Source organism: Bufo gargarizans, chromosome 2, assembly GCF_014858855.1.
Source record: "Bufo gargarizans isolate SCDJY-AF-19 chromosome 2, ASM1485885v1, whole genome shotgun sequence".
In the NCBI taxonomy this organism is placed as follows: Eukaryota; Metazoa; Chordata; class Amphibia; order Anura; family Bufonidae; genus Bufo; species Bufo gargarizans.
The window spans coordinates 306,659,429-306,687,300 of NC_058081.1; the positions used below are offsets into that span (position 1 = coordinate 306,659,429).

At 42.0% G+C, this 27,872-nt stretch overlaps 1 protein-coding gene across 1 annotated transcript in view; it reads right to left on the bottom strand.

The window, feature by feature from the left end:
- Positions 1 to 12,340: 12,340 nt before the first annotated feature.
- Positions 12,341 to 27,872, bottom strand: part of MYRFL (myelin regulatory factor like) — a 158,525-nt gene continuing 142,993 nt past the window's right edge. Inside the window, exons 23-25 of the mRNA XM_044277209.1 lie at positions 21,955 to 22,063; positions 15,220 to 15,294; positions 12,341 to 12,430 (exon numbers count right to left, since the gene is read on the bottom strand). Coding sequence (XP_044133144.1) covers positions 12,341 to 12,430; positions 15,220 to 15,294; positions 21,955 to 22,063 — 274 coding nt within the window. The remainder of the gene's footprint in view (positions 12,431 to 15,219; positions 15,295 to 21,954; positions 22,064 to 27,872) is intronic.

Sequence of the window (27,872 nt, forward strand, 5' to 3'; positions counted from 1 at the left end):
TGCAGCATGTCAGTTGTCACTTACAGACAACTCCCATGAGTAGTTCCCATTCGTGCCGGACATTCACAGTGTGGGGTTAATCCATATATTCATTTATAAACATCTTGGAGACTGTATTGGGAATAAATGTCGATGACGTTAGATATCCGGTCATGTATGTATTGCTTGTATATCATGGTCAGTTTATTTGCTCATTTATATGGATAGATTACATATACATTTATTTTATATGTTTGTGCAAAGCATATGTCAATTATGACAAACCCTTTACAAGTATTCACAGTATCCCCCCAAAAAAGGCATGGTATGGATACTGGCCTTAAATGGGTTATCCAGCCGGAAAGCATGTCACCACTGGCAATGGACCTAAAAATCATTAGAACAGAAGAGGCCAGGGATTGGAAAGGTGAGCATAACTTTTTTTTTAAAAAAAATTTACGCCATTTTACCCCTTTTATTTAAAAAAGAAAATCCCAGCCAAACAACTCTATTAACAGTTTAATACATATTAGATGAAATTCTGGGTGGATTCACATGGAGATTTTTTACATGTGGATTTTGATGGAGATTTCCAGCAAACCTGATGCAGATTTATCTACAGCGAGTTCATATCCATATCTGCATGTAACGCATGCAAACAAATCCATGGAGCAAAATTACCGTACACCATATGAGAATCTTCGGTATTGCTGAAAAACACTTGGGTGAAAGATTGGATAAAATATCCAAAGGTGACACATCAGCTGTTACTACTTCTGTTCGTTTTGATGGGTAACAAATGGCTGTACATCAAAATTTGTATGGAAAACTAAAATTGGGACTTGTAACGTGTTTTTTTTGGGCACTATTGACCATCTGCAAACTGCAGTGCTATCTGATCTGACTGTCCTACCCAGTGTTAAAATGAGCAGTCATCAAATTGCTGCTAGACATAGAGCTAAAATAAGGTTGTAGGCAGACCCTAAGCAAAAAAACTTTTCTAGCAACAGTGTTAGGCTACTTTTACACTAGCGGTTTTTGTGGATCCGTCATGGATCTGCAAAAACGCTTCCGCTACAATAATACAACCGCATGTATCCGTCATGAACAGATCCAGTTGTATTATGTCTTCTAGAGCCATGACGGATCCGTCTTGAACACCATTGAAAGTCAAATGGGATCCGTCCCCTTTGACTTACATTGTGTGCCAGGATGGATCCATTTGGAATGGTGACAGAACGGAGGCAAATTTAATACTCATAAGTTGGACCTACCCTGGGTAAGGTATTTTAACAAATGTATTAACAAATGCCTAAACAGGCAAAAAAAAAACTATCTTGACCCAGGTGAAATTAATACTTCACTTTTATTATTATATATATTAAAATCTGAATATATAGGCACATTTTATTTATCTTTATTAATTATTTTTAACAAACTAAAAAAAATCCTATATTAATGGCGACTGTATTTTTAATATAGGATTTTTTTTGGTTTGTTAAAAAAAAAATTAATAAAGATAAATAAAATGTGCCTATATATTCAGATTTTAATATATATAATAATAAAAGTGAAGTATTAATTTCACCTGGGTCAAGATAGTTTTTTTTGCCTGTTTAGGCATTTGTTAATACAGAACGGAAGCAAACTGATGCATTCTGAGCGAATCCTTTTCCATTCAGAATTTCATTAGGGCAAAACTGATCAGTTTTGGACCGCTTCTGAGCAGTGCAGTTTCTAGGTAAATAAGTGTCTCCCCATTGTAAAAAATGTGGAACCACATTGCACAGACGGTCACAGTGACCCACTGTCCCATAGACTCAGGCTCTCACTCACAGCAGGCTTCTTTCTCAGCACTGCTCCGGGCGGGCGGTAACAGGCAGGCAGTGTGGGCGGCGGTGCTCACCTCACTCACTGTACGTCACGCAGTGCGTGAGGTACAGTGAGTGAGCGCCGCCGCCCGCACTGCCTGCCTGTGGGGGGACATTATTTTTAATAAGGATCACTATGGACATTATTTAGAATGGAGTCTGCTGTGGATGTCATTATAACTGTATAATGTCTGATAGGCCTAGTCCTGAGTTATATTACCCTGCCCTGTATAATAATGTACCCTGATACCCCTTAGTTATATTACTCCAGCGGGGTAATATAACTAAGGGGCATCAGGGATGGGTACATTATTATACAGGGCATGGGCAGGGTAATATAACTCAGCTCAGGACTAGGCCTATCAGACATTATACAGTTATAATGAGTAATGACACCAACAGCAGCCTCCATTCTAAATAATGTCCATAGTGATCCTTATTAAACTTAATGTCCCCCACAGTGACAGTGGCCCCCATTTTCATGTCTCCCACAGTGGCCCCCCCATTGTAATTAATTCCCCCCAGACCATCACTCGCCTCACAGCAGGCATCAGCACTGCTCAGGGGCTCAGGGCGGGCGGTAACAGGCAGGCAGTGCGGCGCTCACTCAGTCACTGTATGTCACGCGCCTGCGCCGCCTAGTGGGAGGATCAGGCGCGTGACGTCAGTAAGTGCCGCCCGCACTGTCTGAAGAGTGAGAGGACTCGGCACTCGGGCGCAGGTCAGGCGAGATGTCAGAGGGAGGGAGCCAGGGCGCACGGCCGAGAAACGACAAGAGGGCGCCCCTGCCGGCGCCCCCCTTCTGACCAGGGCCGGTGCAAGGATTTTTGCCGCCCTAGGCAAGATAAAAATTGACGCCCCCCCCCCCTTATCAGATCCGGAATTGCGGACCCGGATCCACAATTCCGATCCTGAAAAAAAATAGTACATGTCCTATTCTTGTCCCCAATAACGGACAAGAATAGGCATATTCTCTTAGTGCCGGCAATGTGCGGTCCGCAAAATGTAGTATTAATAACTAAACAATTAAATAATACACATATTGCATTGTCTACTTACCACCAGGACAATTAGATGATCTGGTCTCTGGCTGCAGTCTGGCTCTGGTCTGGCTCTGCGGACTCCCTTGTCACTCTCTTCTCCCCCCCTCCCTTGTCACTCTCTTCTCCCCCCCCTCCCTTGTCACTCTCTTCTCCCCCCTCCCTTGTCACTCTCTTCTCCCCCCCTCCCTTGTCACTCTCTTCTCCCCCCCTCCCTTGTCACTCTCTTCTCCCCCCCTCCCTTGTCACTCTCTTCTCCCCCCCTCCCTTGTCACTCTCTTCTCCCCCCCTCCCTTGTCACTCTCTTCTCCCCCCCTCCCTTGTCACTCTCTTCTCCCCCCCTCCCTTGTCACTCTCTTCTCCCCCCTCCCTTGTCACTCTCTTCTCCCCCCTCCCTTGTCACTCTCTTCTCCCCCCTCCCTTGTCACTCTCTTCTCCCCCCTCCCTTGTCACTCTCTTCTCCCCCCTCCCTTGTCACTCTCTTCTCCCCCCCTTGTCACTCTCATTCTACTCCCCCCACCCCCCTTGTCACTCTCATTCTACTCCCCCCACCCCCCTTGTCACTCTCATTCTACTCCCTCCACCCCCCTTGTCACTCTCATTCTACACCCCCCACCCCCTTGTCACTCTCATTCTACTCCCCCCCCCCTTGTCACTCTCATTCTACTCCCCCCCCCTTGTCACTCTCATTCTACTCCCCCCCCACCTTGTCACTCTCATTCTACTCCCCCCCCCGTCACTCTCATTTCCTCCCCCTTGTCAATGTCACCTCTAATGTAGCGTGGCCGAGCTCTGTTCGCTCCGCGGTACAGGAGCTTTTGTTTCCTGTACCCGGCTGACAGGAAGTGCTCACTTAGTGTGCACTTCCTTTTAGTCCGGCCGGGTACAGGAAACAAATGCTCCTGTACCCCGGACCGAACAGAGCTCGGCCACGCTACATTAACAACTCAGCAGGCTGTGCAGCACTGAGCCGGCCACTCAGGAGGCTCAGCATGAGGGGCGCCGCCGGCCGGCCGCCCGAACCATTACCTACATAACCAAATTTTTATTTTATTTTTTTACCTCAACGGGCGCCCCCTGCTTCTGACAGCGCCCCGGGCGGCCGCCCGTCCCGCCCGCCCCTAGAAACAGCCCTGCTTCTGAGAGCCCTGAACGAATCTCACAAACAGAAAGCCAAAACGCTAGTGTGAAAGTAGCCTTAAATGTAACCTGCCCATACATATTAGATAATTGGACCCGTCAACAATGTAATATGTAGGGCTTGCTAAAATCCAACATTGTTAAAGGGAGTCTGTCACCACTATATGACCATATACATCACTTACATGGCGCTGTAGCACACCTATACATGCTAATGGTACCTTTGTTATTTTCTTTAGACATCCAGAAGCAGGAAAAACAACGTTTATTTCATATGCAATTGAGCACTCGCAAGTGCCCAGGGTCGGCGTTCACTGTGTAGGTGCCCAGGCTGCTCTGCCTTTTTAACAGTTACTCCTCCCCCAGCCTATTCCTTTGTCCGCCCTCCTATTCCCTTGTATCATCCCTAGGTCTGGCCGAGATCCCGCGCCTGCGCACTGCTTCGCCGGCTGGCTCATGCGCACTAGTTGAATTGATGCCGTACCTAAAATGGGCATTGCAGTGTTCATGCCCCGGCCCGGTGAAGCAGTGCGCAGGCGCGGGATCTCGGCCGGACCTAGGGATGATACAAGGGAATAGGAGGGCGGGCAAAGGAAGAGGCTGGGGAGGAGTAACGGTTAAAAAGGGAGAACAGCCAGGGCACCTACACAGTGAACGCCGCCCCTGGGCACTTGCAAGTTCTCATTTGCATATGAAATAAATGTTGACTTCTAGTTAGCAGCGCATGTACAATGGAAATGGAGGTCTGATCCACAGCAGATTAGTGTGTATTAAGCCTGTATGGCTTCCTTGCCTCAGGTCTCATGGCCACTGTGTGCTGCCAAACAGACTCTTTTTGGATGCCATATGTATAGTGATAATTTCTCATAGAATCAACGATTTTAAGGGAATATACCTCAATACTTACAGTATCATATATATATATATATATATATATATATATATATATACACTCACCAAAAGAATTATTAGGAACACCTGTTCTATTTCTCATTAATGCGATTATCTAGTCAACCAATCACATGACAGTTGCTTCAATGCATGTAGGGTTGTGGTCCTGGTCAAGACAATCTCCTGAACTCCAAACTGAATGTCAGAATGGGAAAGAAAGGAGGGCTACAACAGCAGAAGACCCCACCGGGTACCACTCATCTCCACTACAAATAGGAAAAAGAGGCTACAATTTGCACGAGCTCACCAAAATTGTACTGTTGAAGACTGGAAAAATGTTGCCTGGTCTGATGAGTCTCGATTTTCTGTTGAGACATTCAAATGGTCGAGTCCGAATTTGGCGTAAACAGAATGAGAACATGTATCCATCATGCCTTGTTACCACTGTGCAGGCTGGTGGTGGTGTAATGGTGTTGGGGATGTTTTCTGGGCACACTTTAGGTCCCTTAGTGCCAATTGGCCATCGTTTAAATGCCACGGGCTACCTGAGCATTGTTTCTGACCATGTCAATCCCTTCATGACCACCATGTACCCATCCTCTGATGGCTACTTCCAGCAGGATAATGCACCATGTCACAAAGCTTGAATCATTTCAAATTGGTTTCTTGAACATGACAATGAGTTCACTGTACTAAAATGGCCCCCACAGTCACCAGAGCTCAACGCAATAGAGCATCTTTGGGATGTGGTGGAACGGGAGCTTCGTGCCCTGGATGTGCATCCCTCAAATCTCCATCAACTGCAAGATGCTATCCTATCAATATGGGCCAACATTTCTAAAGAATGCTATCAGCACCTTGTTGAATCAATGCCACTTAGAATTAAGGCAGTTCTGAAGGCAAAAGGGGGTCCAACACCGTATTAGTATGGTGTTCCTAATAATTCTTTAGGTGAGTGTATATGTATATATATATATAAAAGAAAAACAACAGGCGGCACCACCAAAGAAAGGCTCAGTTGGAGCCGAAACGTTGCTTTGCCATTGATGGGTGAATAAATACAGATTTTTTCAAAGAATTGCTTGGAGTGCAGTCCAATTTTTGTACATATATATATATATATATATATATATATATATATATATACAGTACAGACCAAAAGTTTGGACAAACCTTCTCATTGAAAGAGTTTTCTTTATTTTCATGACTATGAAAATTGTAGATTCACACTGAAGGCATCAAAACTATGAATTAACACATGTGGAATTATATACATAACAAAAAAGTGTGAAACAACTGAAAATATGTCATATTCTAGGTTCTTCAAAGTACCCACCTTTTGCTTTAATTACTGCTTTGCACACTCTTGGCATTCTCTTGATGAGCTTCAAGAGGTAGTCACCTGAAATGGTCTTCCAACAGTCTTGAAGGAGTTCCCAGAGATGCTTAGCACTTGTTGGCCCTTTTGCCTTCACTCTGCGGTCCAGCTCACCCCAAACCATCTCGATTGGGTTCAGGTGCGGTGACTGTGGAGGCCAGGTCATCTGGCGCAGCACCCCATCACTCTCCTTCATGGTCAAATAGCCCTTACACAGTCTGGAGGTGTGTTTGGGGTCATTGTCCTGTTGAAAAATAAATGATGGTCAAACTAAACGCAAACCGGATGGAATAGCATGCCGCTGCAAGATGCTGTGGTAGCCATGCTGGTTCAGTAGGCCTTCAATTTTGAATAAGTCACCAGCAAAGCACCCCCACACCATCACACCTCCTCCTCCATGCTTCACGGTGGGAACCAGGCATGTAGAGTCCATCCGTTCACCTTTTCTGCGTCGCACAAAGACACAGTGGTTGGAACCAAAGATCTCAAATCTGGACTCATCAGACCAAAGCACATATTTCCACTGGTCTAATGTCCATTCCCTGTGTTCTTTAGCCCAAACAAGTCTCTTCTGCTTGTTGCCTGTCGTTAGCAGTGGTTTCCTAGCAGATATTCTACCATGAAGGCCTGATTCACACAGTCTCCTCTTAACAGTTGTTCTAGAGATGTGTCTGCTGCTAGAACTCTGTGTGGCATTGACCTGGTCTCTAATCTGAACTGCTGTTAAATCAATATCACTGAAGTACGACTACCTAAAATTTAACATTTATTTAGGTCAATTAAAATTCCCTGAAAGAGGGACAACTCGTACCACAAAACACAAAAACACATACAGTACAATAAACCCACGAACGAGCAGGATCAGACAGGTAGATTAGTATGAGAGGAAAAAGGGGGGGGAACGCATCAGGGCAACCCGTGCCAGACACACTCAATCCCTACAATATCCCTTTATAACTCCTCCTCAGCCCGGAGATGTGTCTTGATGGTAGGCACACTCCGTCCCCGTACCTATGCTGTCTATCCTTAAAATGCCCTTTATACCCTATCCCATATGGATATCCGGGTAATAGTGTATAAGAAAAAGATGTCGCTTAAATAATCACGTGTCCCGACGCGTTTCCCCCCTTCCTCTCATTGAAGGGGTTCATCAGGGGACAAAAACAGTGTCAATCGAACACATAAAGTGTTCAACAAACGTCAAATAGATATCAATAAAAAACGGATCTTAAATCTGGAGGCCACAATCAAAAGACCAAACACTGACTATAGAGGGAGTCCGCACACAATTATGTATAGATAAATAGACTTAAATCCCAGTAAAGAGTATACTTAGCTGGCACAGCTCCAAGTCAGCGGATCTAGATACACCTGTTGTGAGGCCTCCAGGGGGCAAGATGTGATGTAGCTCCAATGTGTGTGGAGTTCCCACTGAACCTATATAGCCAAATGGGGCTAGTCCCAACTATAGGGGACCAATCAGGGATGATGGTATTGATCATGTGGTCCTCCCATAAGGAGGAGCCACTGTAATATGCCGAAAATACTGATCAAAACTCTAATAAGGGACCGGACATAGCTAGATTACAGCCGGACTATAGTGAGCTGCATAATTTCATATCAAAGGCTGCGCATCCACTACCATTACAAGATCGATTCAAAACGAGGGGTTACCCACAGAACGTACTCCGGGAAGCATTCCAGAGTGCGGTCTCTAGGGATCGCGAGACACTATTAGTACCCAGGGAGTTAAGCAATAAGGATGGTAACATTATGAGGATCATCTCCACCTATGACACCAGGAATAGGGAGATCCGTAAAATTATCACTAAATATTGGCCCATCCTTTTGATGGACCCTGGTGTCGCTGACGTGCTTCCTGCACGCCCGAGCATTACGTTCAGGCGGGGTCGTAGTCTCCGGGACCGCCTGGTACACAGCCATTATGTAAGACCAACCCCTGAGGGCACATGGCTGGATCGTAAGCCCTTGGGAACATTCCGCTGCGGGGCATGCATGGCCTGCAGCTACATCAATAACACAAAAACTAATGTTTGTTCGGCGACTGGTACTAATTACGTCATCAGAGATTTCTCGAATTGTAGGAGCAAAGGAGTGATTTATCTGGCGCAATGTACATGCCCTCTTGACTATGTGGGAAAAACCTTCAGAGAATTCCGTAGACGTATCCTGGAGCATATCAATGATATAAAAAAGCGTAAAGAAACCCCTGTGGCCAACCATATCTGGGAATGTTACAACGGGGATCCAAAATCACTTAAATTCGCAGCTCTGGAGATCGTCAGACCATCCCCTAGGAGAGGGGACTGGGACCGTAAGATCCTACAGAAGGAAGCCGAATGGATTCATCGGTTACGATCCCAGTCCCCTAGGGGCTTGAATGAAAAACTTGTATTTACATGTTTTCTCTAGATTGACAAATTTTGAGTTTAGACAGACACTATTGGAAACATTCAGCATACTCCTATGCGCTTGATCCTAATATAATGGATAGAATTATCATCGACACGTAAAGTGCCACTTTTGTGTTTATCTTAGGGGTGACATTTATCTATTACCCATTTTTCATCTTATGTTATATCTGGCTTTGCACCAAGAACATAACATTAATTGACATTACGCCGTTATTTATCATCATGTGGTAGTTCTCCAAAAAAGATAAAAATAAGGGACCGGTGGACAATAAGTGCAGTATAACGATTGGTGTCGAATTGCAATCATTGATGGATCCTTATTGCAATGTATTCTAGGATCTATGGGCCCCCCTCCACACCCTGTGATTAATAGGGTTAGTTAATAATCACCTGGCGGACATATACCTCTATGACTGTCTTTGTATTTATATTTATCTTTATCTTTGGTTAGGAGGCCCTCAATCATGTATCCCCATTTGCGGCCCATTTTGTTCAAATACTTTGGAGTCCGTTTTCATCAATGTACAGCACAGTGGTTCTGCGCCCCTACAGGGCCCGTTTACCCAATGGGGGGAGACATGGTTTATCCTCCTGACTCCACCACTGGGCGGCGGAGACTCTTTATTGGCCGCTGGTGGAGCGCACGGTCATTTTTAAGAGGCGTGCGCTCCATCCACTTACTTCCGGTGACGTACTTCCGGCGACGTCCCCATTGGTTGGAGTTGGAACGCACAGCCATTTTACCTTTCGGCGTGCGTTCCACCTGTATCCCGGACGGCTCAAACGTCCTATAAGGTAGTGGATGCGCAGCCTTTGATATGAAATTATGCAGCTCACTATAGTCCGGCTGTAATCTAGCTATGTCCGGTCCCTTATTAGAGTTTTGATCAGTATTTTCGGCATATTACAGTGGCTCCTCCTTATGGGAGGACCACATGATCAATACCATCATCCCTGATTGGTCCCCTATAGTTGGGACTAGCCCCATTTGGCTATATAGGTTCAGTGGGAACTCCACACACATTGGAGCTACATCACATCTTGCCCCCTGGAGGCCTCACAACAGGTGTATCTAGATCCGCTGACTTGGAGCTGTGCCAGCTAAGTATACTCTTTACTGGGATTTAAGTCTATTTATCTATACATAATTGTGTGCGGACTCCCTCTATAGTCAGTGTTTGGTCTTTTGATTGTGGCCTCCAGATTTAAGATCCGTTTTTTACTGATATCTATTTGACGTTTGTTGAACACTTTGTGTTCGATTGACACTGTTTTTGTCCCCTGATGAACCCCTTCAATGAGAGGAAGGGGGGAAACGCGTCGGGACACGTGATTATTTAAGCGACATCTTTTTCTTATACACTATTACCCGGATATCCATATGGGATAGGGTATAAAGGGCATTTTAAGGATAGACAGCATAGGTACGGGGACGGAGTGTGCCTACCATCAAGACACATCTCCGGGCTGAGGAGGAGTTATAAAGGGATATTGTAGGGATTGAGTGTGTCTGGCACGGGTTGCCCTGATGCGTTCCCCCCCTTTTTCCTCTCATACTAATCTACCTGTCTGATCCTGCTCGTTCGTGGGTTTATTGTACTGTATGTGTTTTTGTGTTTTGTGGTACGAGTTGTCCCTCTTTCAGGGAATTTTAATTGACCTAAATAAATGTTAAATTTTAGGTAGTCGTACTTCAGTGATATTGATTTAATAATTCTACGACTACCCCCTTTATCTATAAATAGAGCTGAACTGCTGTTAACCTGCGATTTCTGAGGCTGGTGACTCGGATGAACTTAGCCTCCGCAGCAGAGGTGACTCTTGGTCTTCCTTTCCTGGGGCGGTCCGCATGTGAGCCAGTTTCTTTGTAGCGCTTGATGGTTTTTGTGACTGCACTTGGGGACACTTTCAAAGTTTTCCCAATTTTTCGGACTGACCTTCATTTCTTAAAGTAATGATGGCCACTCGTTTTTCTTTACTTAGCTGCTTTTTTCTTGCCATAATACAAATTCTAACAGTCTATTCAGTAGGACTATCAGCTGTGTATCCACCTGACTTCTCCACAACGCAACAGATGGTCCCAACCCCATTTATAAGGCAAGAAATCCCACTTATTAAACCTGACAGGGCACACCTGTGAAGTGAAAACCATTTCAGGTGACTACCACTTGAAGCACATCAAGAGAATGCCAAGAGTGTGCAAAGCAGTAATCAAAGCAAAAGGTGGCTACTTTGAAGAACCTAGAATATGACATATTTTCAGTTGTTTCACACTTTTTTGTTATGTAGATAATTCCACATGTGTTAATTCATAGTTTTGATGCCTTCAGTGTGAATCTACAATTTTCATAGTCATGAAAATAAAGAAAACTCTTTGAATGAGAAGGTGTGTCCAAACTTTTGGTCTGTACTGTATATCAGAGGTATTTGGATATACAGTTCAGCTAGACATCAATTTATGTGTTACTAAATCATTTTAAACCACAAATATAAAATACCATACATTACTGTACATAAACACATATGAAATCAGTCCCTGAGTACATTAGTAAGAACTGTACCAGAAGACCCACCGTATTGTCCAGTAACAAGCTGTGACATGACTGTGCACTATTAAAATCAATGTAAGGAAAAACAGCAAAATACAACAAAATATTTTACTGTTTAGACAGAAACTGCACAATGAGGAATGAGCTGAATGAACAGAATCCGTAATTACATGATTGGTTTTTCATCTCACATTCAGCTTAATCTCTTTACCCAGTCCAGGAGCAATTAACTTACATATTTAACAATGATTCCTCAACTTATAAGAAATGTTAAGAATACGATACAGTAGGAAGGAGCATTGACATCCATATACCCCCCTCCCCTCCTCTCCTTGTCTTTCCTCACCCCCCCCCCCCATACTGCTTTCATCCAAACTTGTGATACAAGTGTTTTGTATTTCAATATTGTTCAGATTGTCTATATAATTTTGCTACTAAATAAAAAGAGTTTTGAAAGAATCCAATACAGTAATTGTATGAGAGGGATCAGTAATTTTAAAAACTTCAGTTCTTAGGAATCACTGAACAATACTGACCACATTGCAGTGCATAACTGACAGTTCAAACCTGAGCTTAAGGGCTCATTATGTACACAAACGTATCTTGGGTCCGCTTTTGATCCGCATTTTTTGCGGGTCGGATGCGGACCCATGCACTTTAGTGTGCTGTCCGCATCCGTATGTCCGTTTGGTTGTATCTTCAAAAATATAGAACATGTCCTAGTCTTGTCCGCAATACAGACAAGGATAGGACTGTTCTATTATGGGCTGGACGTTCCATTTCGCAAAATGTGGGATGCACACGGCCAGTATCCATATTTTGCAGATCCACCATTTGCAGACTGCAAAAATGGCTACGGCCGTGTGCATGAGCCCTAATAAAGATGATAGATATAGTATATACTGAGGCGCTGTAGACCTGTGAATACCATCCTTGTACATTTTGGAATATCATGTGGTCCCAGTGCTAAAATACACTAGACTGCACCTGAAGAAACAGAGGTACTTGTCATATATACAATTGGAATGTTCATGCTCCGTATTAAAATAATGTAACATCAAAAATTACATTCCCGATAAAAATAAAAGAAATAGTCTGTGTATCGGATTCCAGCAAAGTGTGAATCTGTTGAGCAGTTTGCAAGATCCTAGAAAGAAAATAAACAAATTATCATTAGCTTAAAAATAAACATTGACAGCTGCCAGGAGGCAACATATTGCAGTTCGAGATGTTACTTAAACAAAAAACTACAAACAGCCAATAAGTACCATAATGTTTGCTATTTCAACAGTTAAAAATAACATTTTGAATAATTTAATTTTTCATCTAAGCAGAGCTGCTCAAGGACCTGTAATCGATGCATATTTGTAAACACAGTGAAAGGAGAACCTTCACTATAGCCCTTCTAGGACATTTCACACAGTGATGGTACAAGTGTTTGATTAATAGAAGCAACTAACATTGTAATCTGTAGAGAGATGGTAGGAAGGAAGGCAGCAAGGACTGAACCAAAGAGTCCATCAATAAAGATTTACAACATGACAATCTTCTTGCTTTCAATTTAGGGAGGGCTGGTAGTGGAAAATAGTAGAGCTTTGAACACAAATACTTTTATAGTACTGAAGAATCAGAGGTCTAAGGTAGATTTTAAAATAATCCCAATGCCTGATAAATTTTATTTCTAATTTCTAGGATAGTTAAGGATGTTTAATGAGGTTGGAAGATATATAGGGTTGCTGCTCATTGATTCCACTTATCACAATGTCAGATGTGTTTAACGTAACATAAATGTCCACCATTGAACACTATTTTGTTTTTCTAAATATGTCCAAAACTCTGCACTGATTAATTCATAATTTATTATTTCTGATACAGAGCTCCTTTACACATTCATAGAATTAAAGGGATATTCCCATATCTACAGTAAATTCCATGAAGAAAGTAGAAACCTACTTCAGTCTCTCTTTCCGGCTGTCACCACTCACCCAACAAAAACCTTCAACCTCTCCCTCTCTCTTCTGGTATCTTTCCCTCCTCCTTAAAACACTCTATAATTAGTCCATTAATGTAAAAAGAAACTTCTTTTGACCCATCCTGCAGAACTAACTACAGACCAGTCTCAAATCTGCCCTTCATCTCTAAACTCCTGGAGTGTCTGGTCTGCTCTTGCCTCATCCACTATCTCTCTGCTCACTCTCTTCTTGATCCATTACAATCTGGTTTCCGCACACTACATTCTAAAGAAACTCCCCTTACCAAAGTGATAAAATGACCTCCTGACAGCAAGCTGCAATGGTGACTACTCTCTGCTCATTCTCCTTGACCTCGCTGCAGCTTTTGACACTATAGACCACCAGTGATGAGCAGCAGGGGCAATATTCAAATTCGCAATATTTCAAATATTGGGCAAATATTCGTTCTATATTCGTGAATTCAAGAATTCGTGATCTCTAGTCATTATTTTCTTCAATGCGAAAATCGGCAATCGAAAAAATTCAAGATACGAAAATTTGCGATCAGCACTACTCCTAAATTCAAAGATATTGCAGCCTAGTCATTGGCCCACAAGCAAGTAGCAGTGAGGGATCATGGGTACTGATGAAAAAAAATCATATTCACAAATTCTTGAAGTGCCAATATTCGCGATAAAAATTCGCGATTAGAATATTCACGATCAACTCTATAGACCACCATCTACTACTTACCATGCTACAATTATTTCAGCCTAAAGGACACTGTCCTCTCCTGGTTTTCTTCCTATCTCTCTAACCGCTCTTTCAGTGTATCATTCGCTGGTCACCTATCTGTCTAACCAGTACTCCAATGTTGCCACTCTGTGCCAGTCATTGCACTGATTGCCCACACAGTATAGACTCCAATTTAAACTGCTTGTTCTCACCTACAAAGCTCTCTACAGTACCGCACCCCCGTACATCTCTTGTCTACCACCCTACCCATGCTCTACGCTCTGAAAACGATTTATGACTGACATCCACCATAAACTAAACCTCTCACTCCTGGCTCCAAGACTTCTCCTGAGCTGCACCGGTTCTCTGGAATGCCCTACCCCAAGAAATTAGGTTAAATTACAACATACACAGTCTTAGGCGTTCTCTAAAAACACATCTTTTTAGGGTGGCTTATCACATCCCCTAATTTAACTCCTCTCCCATTTTTCTTTATCATTTCCTGAACCTGATCGTCCACCATACTCTCCACCGCAGCCATGAACCCAAAAGCACTACAGATATCGGCTGGTGACTTGCTCATGCAGCTTTCTATCTACTCCCCTATTTTCCCAAGATGGCTGGACCATTGTACAAAACAAGCACCCCTTTCCCCTCATAGATTGTAAGCTCTTGCGAGCAGGGCCCTCATTCCTCTTGTTTTAATTATTGACTTGTCTGTTGCTATGTTATTTATGACTGTTTATACATGAACCACTGAATTGTAAAGTGCTGTGGAATATGTTGGCGCTATATAAATAAAGATTATTATTATTATTATTATTAGAACAAGCCTCAGCCTGCATGGAGTAAACAGAGTTGCACTGCTTTGGCAGCTGTACGTGCTGTGGAGGAACAGGAGGACTCTGGTGGAGATAGACTACTGAAGGGACATCAGAGAAGAAAAGGTAACTGTACTGGCATTCATGCCCACTGGAAGGAGGGAGGCAGCCATGGGCACAGACTGCCATCATGACAATAAAAGTCTATAAAGTCAGAAGTAAAACTGAATTGCCAAAATTGTAGATTCCAAAAATGTTGTGTTCTGTTCTTCTCTGTACTTATAATCATATTCTAGTAAGTTACACTTTGTTATTTATGTTTTCCAAATTCTGGAATTCTACCTAGGCAACATGGTAACATCAAGGAAATCAAAATGGCTACAACCAAATTATTGCAGAATAGATTATATGATTTGATATGAACTCACCGGTATGGCTACACGGAAATGGTATTCACTGTCAAACAGCCTAGCTACTGGGAGAATCCAGTGATGCTGGAGACCCTAGATGACACCATAAAACAGTTGAGTCAATTAGTTCACATTCTATAAGGAATACATACAATTTTTAACCTATAACATGACATTTTAATCATATTATGGCACTTAATGGGAGCATACCCTCCATGTAGACATTTGCATATTATATCAGTACACAAAATCAGAGACATCGGTTTCTTTCAGTAGTGTTCTTTATATGCACAGATCTTAATGAACTCATCTCACTGAAATGAAATAAATAACTTATTTCCAAACTAAGTCATCATTTTAGTATCTCTCTTAGCAGCCAAATTGATAAAATTCCTTTTCTAGTACAGCTTGTATGGATATATTGCGTATATGTGGCTCAATCTTCTCATTTGGCTACAAAAGTGCCATTCAAGCCAACACAATATATCTAGATATCACCTTCAATGTATCTGCTCTTCCCACTAACCAGAAAAAAAAAAAAAAAAACAATAACAATGCTCTTTCAGACAAGAGCATATTATATGGGATCTAACAGCACTGGAATGTACCCCTAGAGTACCAGAGGATGTTTCTGTGGTCCTAGGATGTAAAACTATAGTGGGCCCCAAAAGGTCCAGAAAAAAAATAAACATTTGGAGCTGCCTTTGGAGTCAATCACTTACCACCAGGGTCTTTTTTTTTTTTTTAAACTTGTTTATTAACAGGAAAAGAGGTGCATTGACATATACATTCTTAATACATGTCTCAGAACAAAAGTTAAAGTAAATCTTACATTTATCTATAAACTATTGTCGATTCAATTGGTCATTGCATTTATACTGTCTCCTAATTCCAATTAATGCCTTACATTGTACATACATTCAGTTATTCACACTAAGCCGACTGAGCCAAGGAATCTCGAGCTTTTAATATAGCTTGTCGTAGTCTCGAGGACGAGTACTGTGTGTGGGAGGAACCGCACCACAGGCCCCATATCTTGTCAAATTTTTGTGGTTTGTTGCGGTGTTTGTACACCAGCACAATATACGGAAGAATCTGGTTTATTTGTTGTTTCCACATAGACAAGGTCGGCTTATTGGGATTGTACCATCTCAAAGCAATGCATTTACGTGCCATAAATAAGGACTCCCTTAAAAATGTTGTTGCATAGTGGTCCCAACTATCCTCGTTTAATATTCCCAGTAGGCAGATCTCTGGATTGCATGACACCCGAACTGGTAATAAGCCTGACAGGAAGAACGTCATCTCTTCCCAAAACGTGGCAATCGGACCACACCTCCACATCATATGCCAGAAGTCCGCCTCCAACTCCCCACACCTCGGGCATGCCGTAGATGACGTCCTGCCCATTCTGTACAGCCTAGTTGGTGTGAGATATGCTTGATGTATAATGTATAGTTGTATTATTTTGTTATTAGCTGCTGGCGTCACCTGTAAATGCGATTCTAATAAATCTGTTACTAATTCTTCTGTGAGTGTGGGTATCTGTATTTTCCATTTATCTATTATCATAAGGGGATTAGCACTGACCTTTGCTTGCATGAGATGGGAATAAATTGCTGATACCAGTCCCATGGGTCCCTGGGTTCTAACAACCCCTTTAAGTGGGTATTTAGTAATTTGCGATGTTGGTACTTGGAAATTTACTCTGTATAGATGAGAGAAGCTGCAAATAGGAAAACAATTGAGTTCGGGGAATGTGGTATTTCTCGGACAGTGCTTCAAATGTCATAAATACTCCCTGATCATATAGATCTCCTAAAATTTTAACTCCAGCTGTCTGCCATCTCTCTGCTCCCATGACCGCGTGCAACTGCGGCAGTGATTGATTAGCCCATAGAGGTATGTCAGAAACCACCTCTGTGAAACAGGTTAGTGATTTGGTGTCCCTCCATGTCATTTGGCGCCAACTTGTGCAGTGGCAGCAACGGTCTTTGGAATTTAGGGGGTACTTCCAAAACTGACCATAGTGTGTAACATTTAAGGTAATGTTTTAAAAAGTATTCTGAAATGGGCAGATCATCAGATGAATACCAAGTGCTAATGAGCCTTAGCTGACCTGCCAGATAATATATATAATAATCTGGCAGTGCCATGCCTGCTTCTGTTTTAGGACGTTTTAATGTGTCAAGACTTAACTTAGCTCGTGATCTGCCCCAGATAAAAACCCTGGTGAGAGAATCTATTTCTCTAAATATTGATTTGGGTATATGTCCCTCTGAATGTTGCAAAGTGTAGAGGGCCTTGGGGAGTATAATAATTTTGATTAAGTTAATGCGTCCTGCCACTGAAATAGGCAATGTCTTCCAGTTTTGAAGTTTATTCAGTATATGACCAATGAGGGGATAAATATTAAGTGACATGTGTTTTTTAATGAAATTTAAAAGTGTCCATTACCTTCAATCTCTCTACATGAGAAGGGCCTGACCAATTTTCTCTGCCCAGGGACATATACACTGATTTTCCCCCAATTAATCCTAAGGCCTGAGAAGTCCCCAAATTCATCTATCAAGTCTATTGCACCTCTGAGAGATGTATTGGGGCGAAAAAAGGTATAGAATCATGTCATCTGTGTATAATCCTAAGCAGGCTTCTTTGTCTCCTATGGTCACTCCAATTATGTTATTGCTGCTTCTTACCCTAATTGCCAATGTTTCAATCGCCAGGGCGAACAGGAGTGGTGATAGAGGGCATCCTTGTCTTGTGCCTCTATGTAGATGGAAGGTTTCTGATAATACGACGTAAATACCGTTCTTCAGCATGTTGGACTCTCTTCCGGAGATTTTGCATATCTTGACGTAACAGTCCTAGGTCAATTTTAATTTCATCTAGTTTCCCTGTGACAGAGGTTTTACATGCCGTTATGGCTTCTAAAACTTGTGCAGAGACTTGTTTGAGCGTGAGTTCATCTTGGTCATCCTCAGAGGTGACTGTAGGCGCTGATAAATCTGATGCTGTACTTGCCCTCGTGTGAACATTCAACTGCGGCAATGGTGACCTCGTTCCATCATCTGGTTGTCTGGCAATTCACGCAGCTTTTCGGCAGCGTTCTGCGCTTTTTGCGGCCCCGTTGTTATATCAGTCCTCTTTGTGATGGGAATTATCTGGGGCTTTATGAGATACAATATATTGCCTTAGGTAAGAGAAGTCTGCTGGGTAGCAAGAGGGTTGATTCTTCCCCCCTCCCCGACTCAGCTTGTACCACACTATGCTGTACTGTGATCTTTCTTGGTACTCAGCCGTCCACTGCTATCTCTTAGCTGGTATAAGCAGAGGTTGTTTCAGACAGTGGGAGACCTGTTGTGCTCCTATTGGTACAAGAGCTTATCGCTGTCTGTCTTTCTTCCCTCCTCACCGGGTTGTGGAAGTGAGGCCAAGATTGGCGAATGGCGGGAAAGTGGAGGAGCCCACGCGATGCGCCGGTTCCCGCTGACTCGTCTTCCCTCTTCCCCCACTGACTCCCAGACCTCACTTCTGCCTCTCACCGGCTCTGCATTCCTTTTGGATCTCCCGGTCCTCTGTGCAGGAGAATCGTTTGGTTCTCCAGCCGATCCCTCAGTGCGGCTTGCAGCGCTGCTGTCTCGTGCACTATGCAAGATGAGAGACACCAGCGGTGAGTCAGTTTTCCAGCAGAGCTCTTTGAGGAGTGGTGCTTTGCCAAAATGGCGTAGTAACAGCAGGATTTGTCCTGAAATATAGCCTTGGCAGCGGAGCTCTTTTTATCTGGGTCCAATCTATTAGACTTTATTAACGATATGGGGGTTGGGTCCTCAAGAATAATTTGCTCTGGTGGGCCCAAGGAACTCCAGTGCAACCCTGGGATGTAATATGTCAAGATGAGAGACTGTACAAAATCACTGACATCAGATTAATTTAGCAGTGGTCTTAATAAGCAAACGTCTTAAGGAACTCATCTCTATGAAATGAAATAAATAACTTATTTCCAAACTATAAGTAATCTTTTTAGTACCTCCCTTAGCAGCCAAGTCCATAAAATTGCTTTATTAGTACAACTTGTATGGATATATTGCTTATATGTGGCTTGATCTTCTCTTTTGGCTACAAAAATGCCATTCAAGCCAATACATTATAGCTAGATATCACCTTGAATGAATCTGCTCTTTCCAATAACAAAAAACAATGTTCTTTCAGGCGAGAAACTGGATCATAAGTTTGAAGTATAGTCATTAAATAAGTTTTGTAGGAAGCTAATATATGTGTTTATTAGAAGACTGCAGTGTGTACAGCCGTAAAATAGAACTTGGCTATGTTGCACTCACTGCAGTATGGTTATATAACAAGCAAATTACAAAAAACTTTCAAGAATAACAAGCAAAGTACAGCTATATTCTATTAGCGGTGATCGGTCTCAACGATGAGTCTGACTACAGGGAGGAGGTAAAGCACCTAGCTGTGTGGTGCACTGACAATAACCTGTCCTGAATACCAGCAAAACATAAGAGCTCATTGTGGAAGGATGGCACGGCTGTTGAATGGGTCTCCAGTTTCAAGTTCCTGGGGACCTACATCTCAGAGAATCTGTCCTGGTCAACCAACATCTCCAGCCTGGTGAAGAAGGCACATCAGCGACTCTTTTTCTTGAGGACACTAAAGAAAAACCACCTGTCTGCTGACATACTGGGTAACTTCTATCGCTGTGTGATGGAGAGCATCCTGACCAACTGTGTCACAGTCTGGTATATCTGTTGCTGACCGCATGGCACTTCAGCGGGTAGTGAAAACCACCCAACGCATCACAAGGACTCCACTTCCTGCCATTGAGGATGTTCACAAGAAGAGATGTCTACGCCGGGCACACATCATTCTTAGGGACTCCTCTCATCCTGCCAATAAACTCTTTCAGCTACTTCCCTCTAGAAGGCGGTACAGGACCCTTCAGACTAAAACCAGCAGGTTTAGTAACAGCTTCTTTCCCACAGCTGTCACCCTACGGAACTCAGTCCCCTGATGAACCTTCCCATCCACGCTTATTTAACCCTCTACACTCCTCCTCCCCTCCATCCCTCCCATGACCATGATCATAACTGTCATTCATTCTCAATATTCACTGTAAGTTCACATTGGTTACTGCTATAGCTGGGACACTGTCATAGCATAAGTCTCTGTTATATACGTATACATCAGCACATCTGCATATTTGTATATATGTATACATCAGTACATCTGTATATTTGTCCATAGTACATCTGTATATTTGCTCTCTGTATAGCAATATAAACACCTGTATACTTAACTTATTTGTACATAATCTGTACATAACTATTCCTACCTTCTACACTGCCCTTATCTGTATATAACATGTTTTTATTGCACTTGCTGCTCTTTGCACTTCTGATTAGATGCAAACTGTATCTTGTTACTCTGTATTTATACATATTTAATGACAATAAAGTTGAATCAATCAAATCAAATATATTTTTCTTTCTGTACTGAAATAGGCCCTATGGCCCCAACCACATCCCACCCCACAACACCCGTTTTTTTTAGAAATAGAAATGCCACTTGCACCTAGTTTTAGGTTTAATGGTATACACTGTATAAAAAGTCACAGACTTAGTGTGCAACTTTCGAATGCCAGACAAGTGGCATAGACGGATGATAAATCTCCCCCAGAATCTATTATATTAGACAAACATTATATTATTCTGTATCACAAATCTGTACGGACCCCATGACGCATGATTTTATTTTTTATTTTTTCATTTAATGGAGAATTATGAGGACTTCATTTTTGCAGGACAACTGATAGTTTTCATTGGTAGCATTTTAGGATGCACAACAGTTTTCAATCAAATTTATATATCTTTTTTTTGGGTGGCAGATAAGCAAAACACAAGAAGTTTGGGTTTTTTGTTTGGCTGCAACGTTCACCACATAGATGTGGCAATATCAATTATGTGGACGGGTTTTTATTTTTTCATTTGTCTTTTACTAAAAAACTATTTAGGGTAAAAAGGTGTATTTTTTAACTTTGGGATTTTTAAATTAAACTTTATTGAATTCTTATTTTTACCATGCACTGCATTTATGTAGTCAGTAGAAAACTGACAGCTGTCATGTAAAGGCATCAACATGCCACAATCGCATTCCCTCTAAAACCACTTAGATGCTGCGGTCAATATTGACCATGGCATCCTAGTGGTTAATTAACCCAGATGTGAGCTTACTTGAATCTCTGTTTTGAGCAGAAGCCCAGCTGGCATAAACCTCCAGTGCTTTAAAAAGGCATATTAACAGGTTTAAGACCCTTTAGTAACCTCTGTAAAAAGGTGTTTTGGCAGTCACTAGAGCATTAAATGAAGTCTGTTAGCAGTTTTGACCATTTAAAACCGTTGAAAGTGCTCACTAGGGTCTGGGGACACAGTACAAACATACCTTTTGGTGTTCTTCTTTAATTAGGAATAGTGTGAATATTAAGTTTTATTCTGCAAGGTCCTGCTCCTGCAAGTGCCCAATGCGGGACTTTACTGTGAAGCGCTCTCTGCTTTCTGCATTGAGCTTCTTCATAGCCCCTCCCAAGAATAGAGGGTAGGGTTATGAAGTAGATCAATGCAGAGAGCACTTTTACAGTGAAGCAACACCTCCTGGATACTTGCAGAAGCAGAACCTGGCCGAATAAATATTAATTTAACACTGCTCTTGATTACTGAGATCTATATAGAGGCTTCATACCTGAGTTGACTCTGGAGAAAGATCTCTTTTTTTCCTGTTGTAAGTTCCTCGGTTGCAGATGTTTCCCAGTGTAATCTTACACTGGTAAATGATCAGTGGTTCTGTAGTGCTATAAAACACAATCAAAACATCAACTATAACACTTGTAATTTTGCAAAGTCTCCTATTAGTCTATAATATTATAATAATTCCATCAGTATTAGAAAATAGCTTTTTATTGCTTATCCAAGAATGCTTATATATGAGTGGGTCGGGAGAGATAGCTTTTGGCTGAACCAACCTTTAGCCAACAGTATACTCATGTGTATGGCCAGCTTTATTATTCAATTAGTACTGTATTTAGGCCTGGTAGATGGCCACTTGAGAGGTGCTCTGTATAGCTTATAAACAAAGTGGCCTTAAAGGCTATGTACACCTTTGGGGCAAATTTTTTTATTATTGCGTTGTATTCATTTTGAGCAAAAATACTTTTTGTAATTGGTCTTTATAAAAAATATGGAGCCATTTTTTCTGTACAGGGCTGAGATGCTCTACTAGCAGGATGTGAATTTTCTTTCTGCTCAGTCAACCAGCTCACATGAGGGGCTACTTATCTTTATTCTCTGACATTACAAACATTCATTATAGGTCAGCTTATCTTACTGATAAGAATGTGGCTTGAATAAGTGTTTATGACCTCTTAAGGTCCCTTTACACTGGCTGATATTTTACAGCAGATTGTCGGGAGGGAAGCTTTCCTTCCCGACAATCTGATCCCTAGCGAAGGAGACTGATGCATTTACATGTACCAATCTCCTCCAAAATATGGCGAGGAGCGATGCCATTGCACTTCCCCATAAGGGCTTGTTTACCAGCAGCAGATCTGCTGCTGGTAAACAATCATTTTTGTGGGTGCACAAACGATCGGATTACCTGATGAACAAGCATTACTATAAACACTAGTTAGCGATAATCTGTGTGCTTCTCAGCCCATATAAAGGGCCATTTAATAAATTAGAGATAAGGGAAGTGAAGCCTATATTAGACAGATTGTCTGCCAGATGCTCGATAACTAGTGTTTGTAGTAATGCTCGTTAGTGATCATCTGGCGGTGTAATACTGCCGCCGATTACCCGATGAAGCTCGTTCATTGGGCAATCCACATCTTTTGACAGGTTTAAAAATAATAGCTTGCACGATCTTCTGCTGGTAAACAATGATTCAGTATAGGGAAGAGCGATGGCATTAGGGATCGCTCATCCTCATACTGAGGAGGAGATCGCTGCATGTAATAACAGCTGTCTCCTCCACTAGCGAGCAGGAGATTATCTCCAAAGGTCTACATATGGGGTCATTTATCAAACTGGTGTAAGGTAGAACTGGCTTAGTCGCCCATAACAACCAATCAGATTCCACCTTTCATTTTTCAAAGCAGCAAACAAAAATGAAAGGTGGAATCTAATTGGTTTCTATGAGCAACTAAGCCAGTTCTACTTTACACCCTTTTGATAAATGACCCCGATAGTCTTTAAGGTCAGCCATAGTCTCTCAGTCAGCCAAAAGCACAATGAGGACTTATACATATATATATATATATATATATATATATATATATATACAGTACAGACCAAAAGTTTGGACACACCTTCTCATTCAAAGAGTTTTCTCTATTTTCATGACTATGAAAATTGTAGATTCACACTGAAGGCATCAAAACTATGAATTAACACATGTGGAATTATATACATAACAAAATAGTGTGAAACAACTGAAAATATGTCATATTCTAGGTTCTTCAAAGTAGCCACCTTTTGCTTTGATTACTGCTTTGCACACTCTTGGCATTCTCTTGATGAGCTTCAAGAGGTAGTCACCTGAAATGGTCTTCCAACAGTCTTGAAGGAGTTCCCAGAGATGCTTAGCACTTGTTGGCCTTTTTGCCTTCACTCTGTGGTCCAGCTCACCCCAAACCATCTCGATTGGGTTCAGGTCCGGTGACTGTGGAGGCCAGGTCATCTGGCGCAGCACCCCATCACTCTCCTTCATGGTCAAATAGCCCTTACACAGCCTGGAGGTGTGTTTGGGGTCATTGACCTGTTGAAAAATAAATTATGGTCCAACCAAACGCAAACCGGATGGAATAGCATGCCGCTGCAAGATGCTGTGGTAGCCATGCTGGTTCAGTATGCCTTCAATTTTGAATAAATCCCCAACAGTGTCACCAGCAAAGCACCCCCACACCATCACACCTCCTCCTCCATGCTTCACGGTGGGAACCAGGCATGTAGAGTCCATCCATTTACCTTTTCTGCGTCGTGCAAAGACACGGTGGTTGGAACCAAAGATCTCAAATTTAGACTCATCAGACTAAAGCACAAATTTCCACTGGTCTAATGTCCATTCCTTGTGTTCTTTAGCCCAAACAAGTCTCTTCTGCTTGTTGCCTGTCCTTAGCAGTGGTTTCCTAGCAGATATTCTACCATGAAGGCCTGATTCACACAGTCTCCTCTTAACAGTTGTTCTAGAGATGTGTCTGCTGCTAGAACTCTGTGTGGCATTGACCTGGTCTCTAATCTGAGCTGCTGTTAACCTGTGATTTCTGAGGCTGGTGACTCGGATGAACTTATCCTCCGCAGCAGAAGTGACTCTTGGTCTTCCTTTCCTGGGCGGTCCGCATGTGAGCCAGTTTTTTTGTAGCGCTTGATGGTTTTTGTGACTGCACTTGGGGACACTTTCAAAGGTTTCACAATTTTTCGGACTGAATGACCTTCATTTCTTAAAGTAATGATGGCCACTTGTTTTTTTTTTTACTTAGCTGCTTTTTTCTTGCCATAATACAAATTCTAACAGTCTATTCAGTAGGACTATCAGCTGTGTATCCATCTGACTTCTCCACAACGCAACTGATGGTCCCAACCCCATTTATAAGGCAAGAAATCCCACTTATTAAACCTGACAGGGCACACCTGTGAAGTGAAAACCATTTCAGGTGACTACCTCTTGAAGCTCATCAAGAGAATGCCAAGAGTGTGCAAAGCAGTAATCAAAGCAAAAGGTGGCTACTTTGAAGAACCTAGAATATGACATATTTTCAGTTGTTTCACACTTTTTTGTTATGTATATAATTCCATGTATATAATATGTTAATTCATAGTTTTGATGCCTTCAGTGTGAATCTACAATTTTCATAGTCACGAAAATAAAGAAAACTCTTTGAATGAGAAGGTGTGTCCAAACTTTTGGTCTGTACTGTATATACTGTGTATTTAAAGGGAATCTGTCAGTTAAAATGTTTTTTTTTATATACATATAGAAACTGATAAGAATGATTTAAAAAAAATCACCAAAAATTATAAAAAAATATGTTTAACATAAAAACATGATTTAAACAATAGGTCATTTTCTGATGATACATTACCTGTAAGGGGTTATCCAGGAAATGATAATGATGACCTATCCTCAGGATAGGTCATCATTATCACATCATCCTTGGCGATCAGCTGTTTCAGGGAGTCGCAAAGCTCACTGGAGCTCTGACGAGTGCTGCGACCAAACACAGCCGCCTTACAACGTATAGCGGCTGTGCTTGGTATTACAGCTCAGCCCTATTCACTTGAATGGGGCGGAGCTGCAACTAAGCCATGTGGCTGATGTACAGTAATGTCACCAGGCCTAGGAAGAGCGCCCGGCTTCTTCTTACAGCTGATTGGCAAGGGTGCCAGGAGTTGGACCTTCACTGATCTGATATTGGTGACCTATCCTGAGGATAGCTCATCAATATCTTTTCCCTGATAACCCCTTAACTACATCTGTAGAATCTGTAAAGTAAAATGCTGAAAGGGCAACTACATCTCAAGATTCCATAACATAAAAAGCTAAAGTATGATTGATTTTTATTTTTTATTCAATTTATACTGAATTTTGTATATTGGAAAAGGCAAAAACATGAACATCATGTTGGAACAAATTATGCATAACTGTATTCCGCACAGGGACATCTGAAATATGTGTTCCTTTATATGTACAGTCACAACAAAGACAAGGCACAAAGACTAGAAAAATCATGGCTACACAAAGAAAAATACTCTTATAGGTTACAATGTCTGTTCAATCGTTTTATTGTACACGGTGTGGACTGGTCGCCGTATACGTGTGGATGTGTATCTAGGGCCAAGGCAGAGTTTAATACCCTTTGCTTCTGTGTGTTCAGTGTTCTCTGTTCCATGTAGAGGTTAATCCCTCTTTCTGTTTGTGTGCACTTGCGAGTATTTTGGGCTAATGTGCTCAGCTATATGTTCTGACTGTGTATCCCCACACTTTGGCTGAGCAACAGCAATAATTCTTGTATCTGCTTCTCTTGCTCTGTTCTCTGTCCAGTCCTTTCCAGTCTGATCTGTGTCCATTGTCATGTCTGACCTGTTCCTGCCTGAGTTACTGCCGTAGTCTCTCTGTTTTCCTGCTTGTTGGTCTCAGTTTAGATCTGTTAATGTTTTGTTATCCAGTCTGGTGTTTCTGCTCTTGTTCTAGCCTGCCTGTTGTGGTGTTCCATCAACCTGTATGTTAGTCTTAGTTCCTGTTCAGACTGTGCCTGTGGTTTTGTGCGTTTTCCGATCCTGCCTGTGTTCCTGAGGGTCAGCTGCCAAGTACACCGGAACCATCCCAGGAGGTAGCGGTCTGGTTGCTAAGTTCACTCTTCAGTTATTTGGTCAGTTATTTCCATTAGTTATTGTGAGCCAAAACCCGTAGTAAAGAGATAAGGTATAATCTAAAGATTTCCTCCTGTTCTTTGTTTTTGACCAACACCTGGTTTTGGCTCACAAAAACTGATGGAAATTACTGACCAAATAACTGAAGTGTGAACTCGGCCTAAACCGCAGTAAAGTCCATATGCCTATATAGTGGTTAAAGGGTGAATACCAGGTAGGCACCAGAATAATGCCCTTAGGGTTTGGCCCAACATCAAACCGGTTACTTGGCACGGTGGTTCCACATTGACCCTGATCCATTTTGATCTGTAATCAGTGGATCCGTAACAAGATCATTGAACATAGAGTTTAGCAGTAATAAATGCAAGCATAAGAGAGTTTGAGGTGAAGAGCCTTATTTAAACTCTAGTTTACTGGGCTATAAAGACACTTAATGAATAACAGAAGGGCACTCTATGTGCATGGGGAAGGATTATTGTCTGAGAGCAGATGGACTTAGTAATGGGGACAAAGCTATATGTCAGGGGGCAGATGGACTAAGTAATGGGGACAGATCTATTGTGACTGCTGATTCTGACACAGGCGGGCTGCTCTGAGATATGTATTGTTGTAACCAGATTGACCAATAACATGTCATTTTAGTTACAGATTGGCAGTGTGATGCTAACATTTTCTGCATGATATATGCAAGTTAGACTGTGTTTGCAAGAAGTGGATATTACATTTCCAGTTGCAAGCAATCATGAATCTAGCTGCAAGGATTATCTAGGGAAATCCTACAAGCCCAGAAAACATAAAGGTCAGAGATGATGTGGCGGATATCCAGGAACCCAAAATCGGAGACAAAAAAAAAGGATGCTTTCCAGAAAGCTTGCTGTGTTATGGATCAATAACATATCTAACTTTCAAAGGAAAGAATCATGAGAATGTCTTGCAGAGGATGGCATGTAACCTAAAGCTGGTCTTTATGCACATGCAGGAGGAGGTCAGTGGTCCATTATGTACAGATGTAGTCTGCATTATTAGGACAACATATGTCCATTTAAACGTTACCATGTTGGAAAAACAATTACACTCCTTTTTATTTGTTTTAGGGAATATTGTCAATACATTGTGACATAAAAAGGCTGTCCACGTTTGATTGATCACATTTGATTAGTGAAGCACATAATGCAACCCAAAAACATTGTCATTTGCAGGTATTAAAACGTGTAATGACAGGAGCAGACAAAC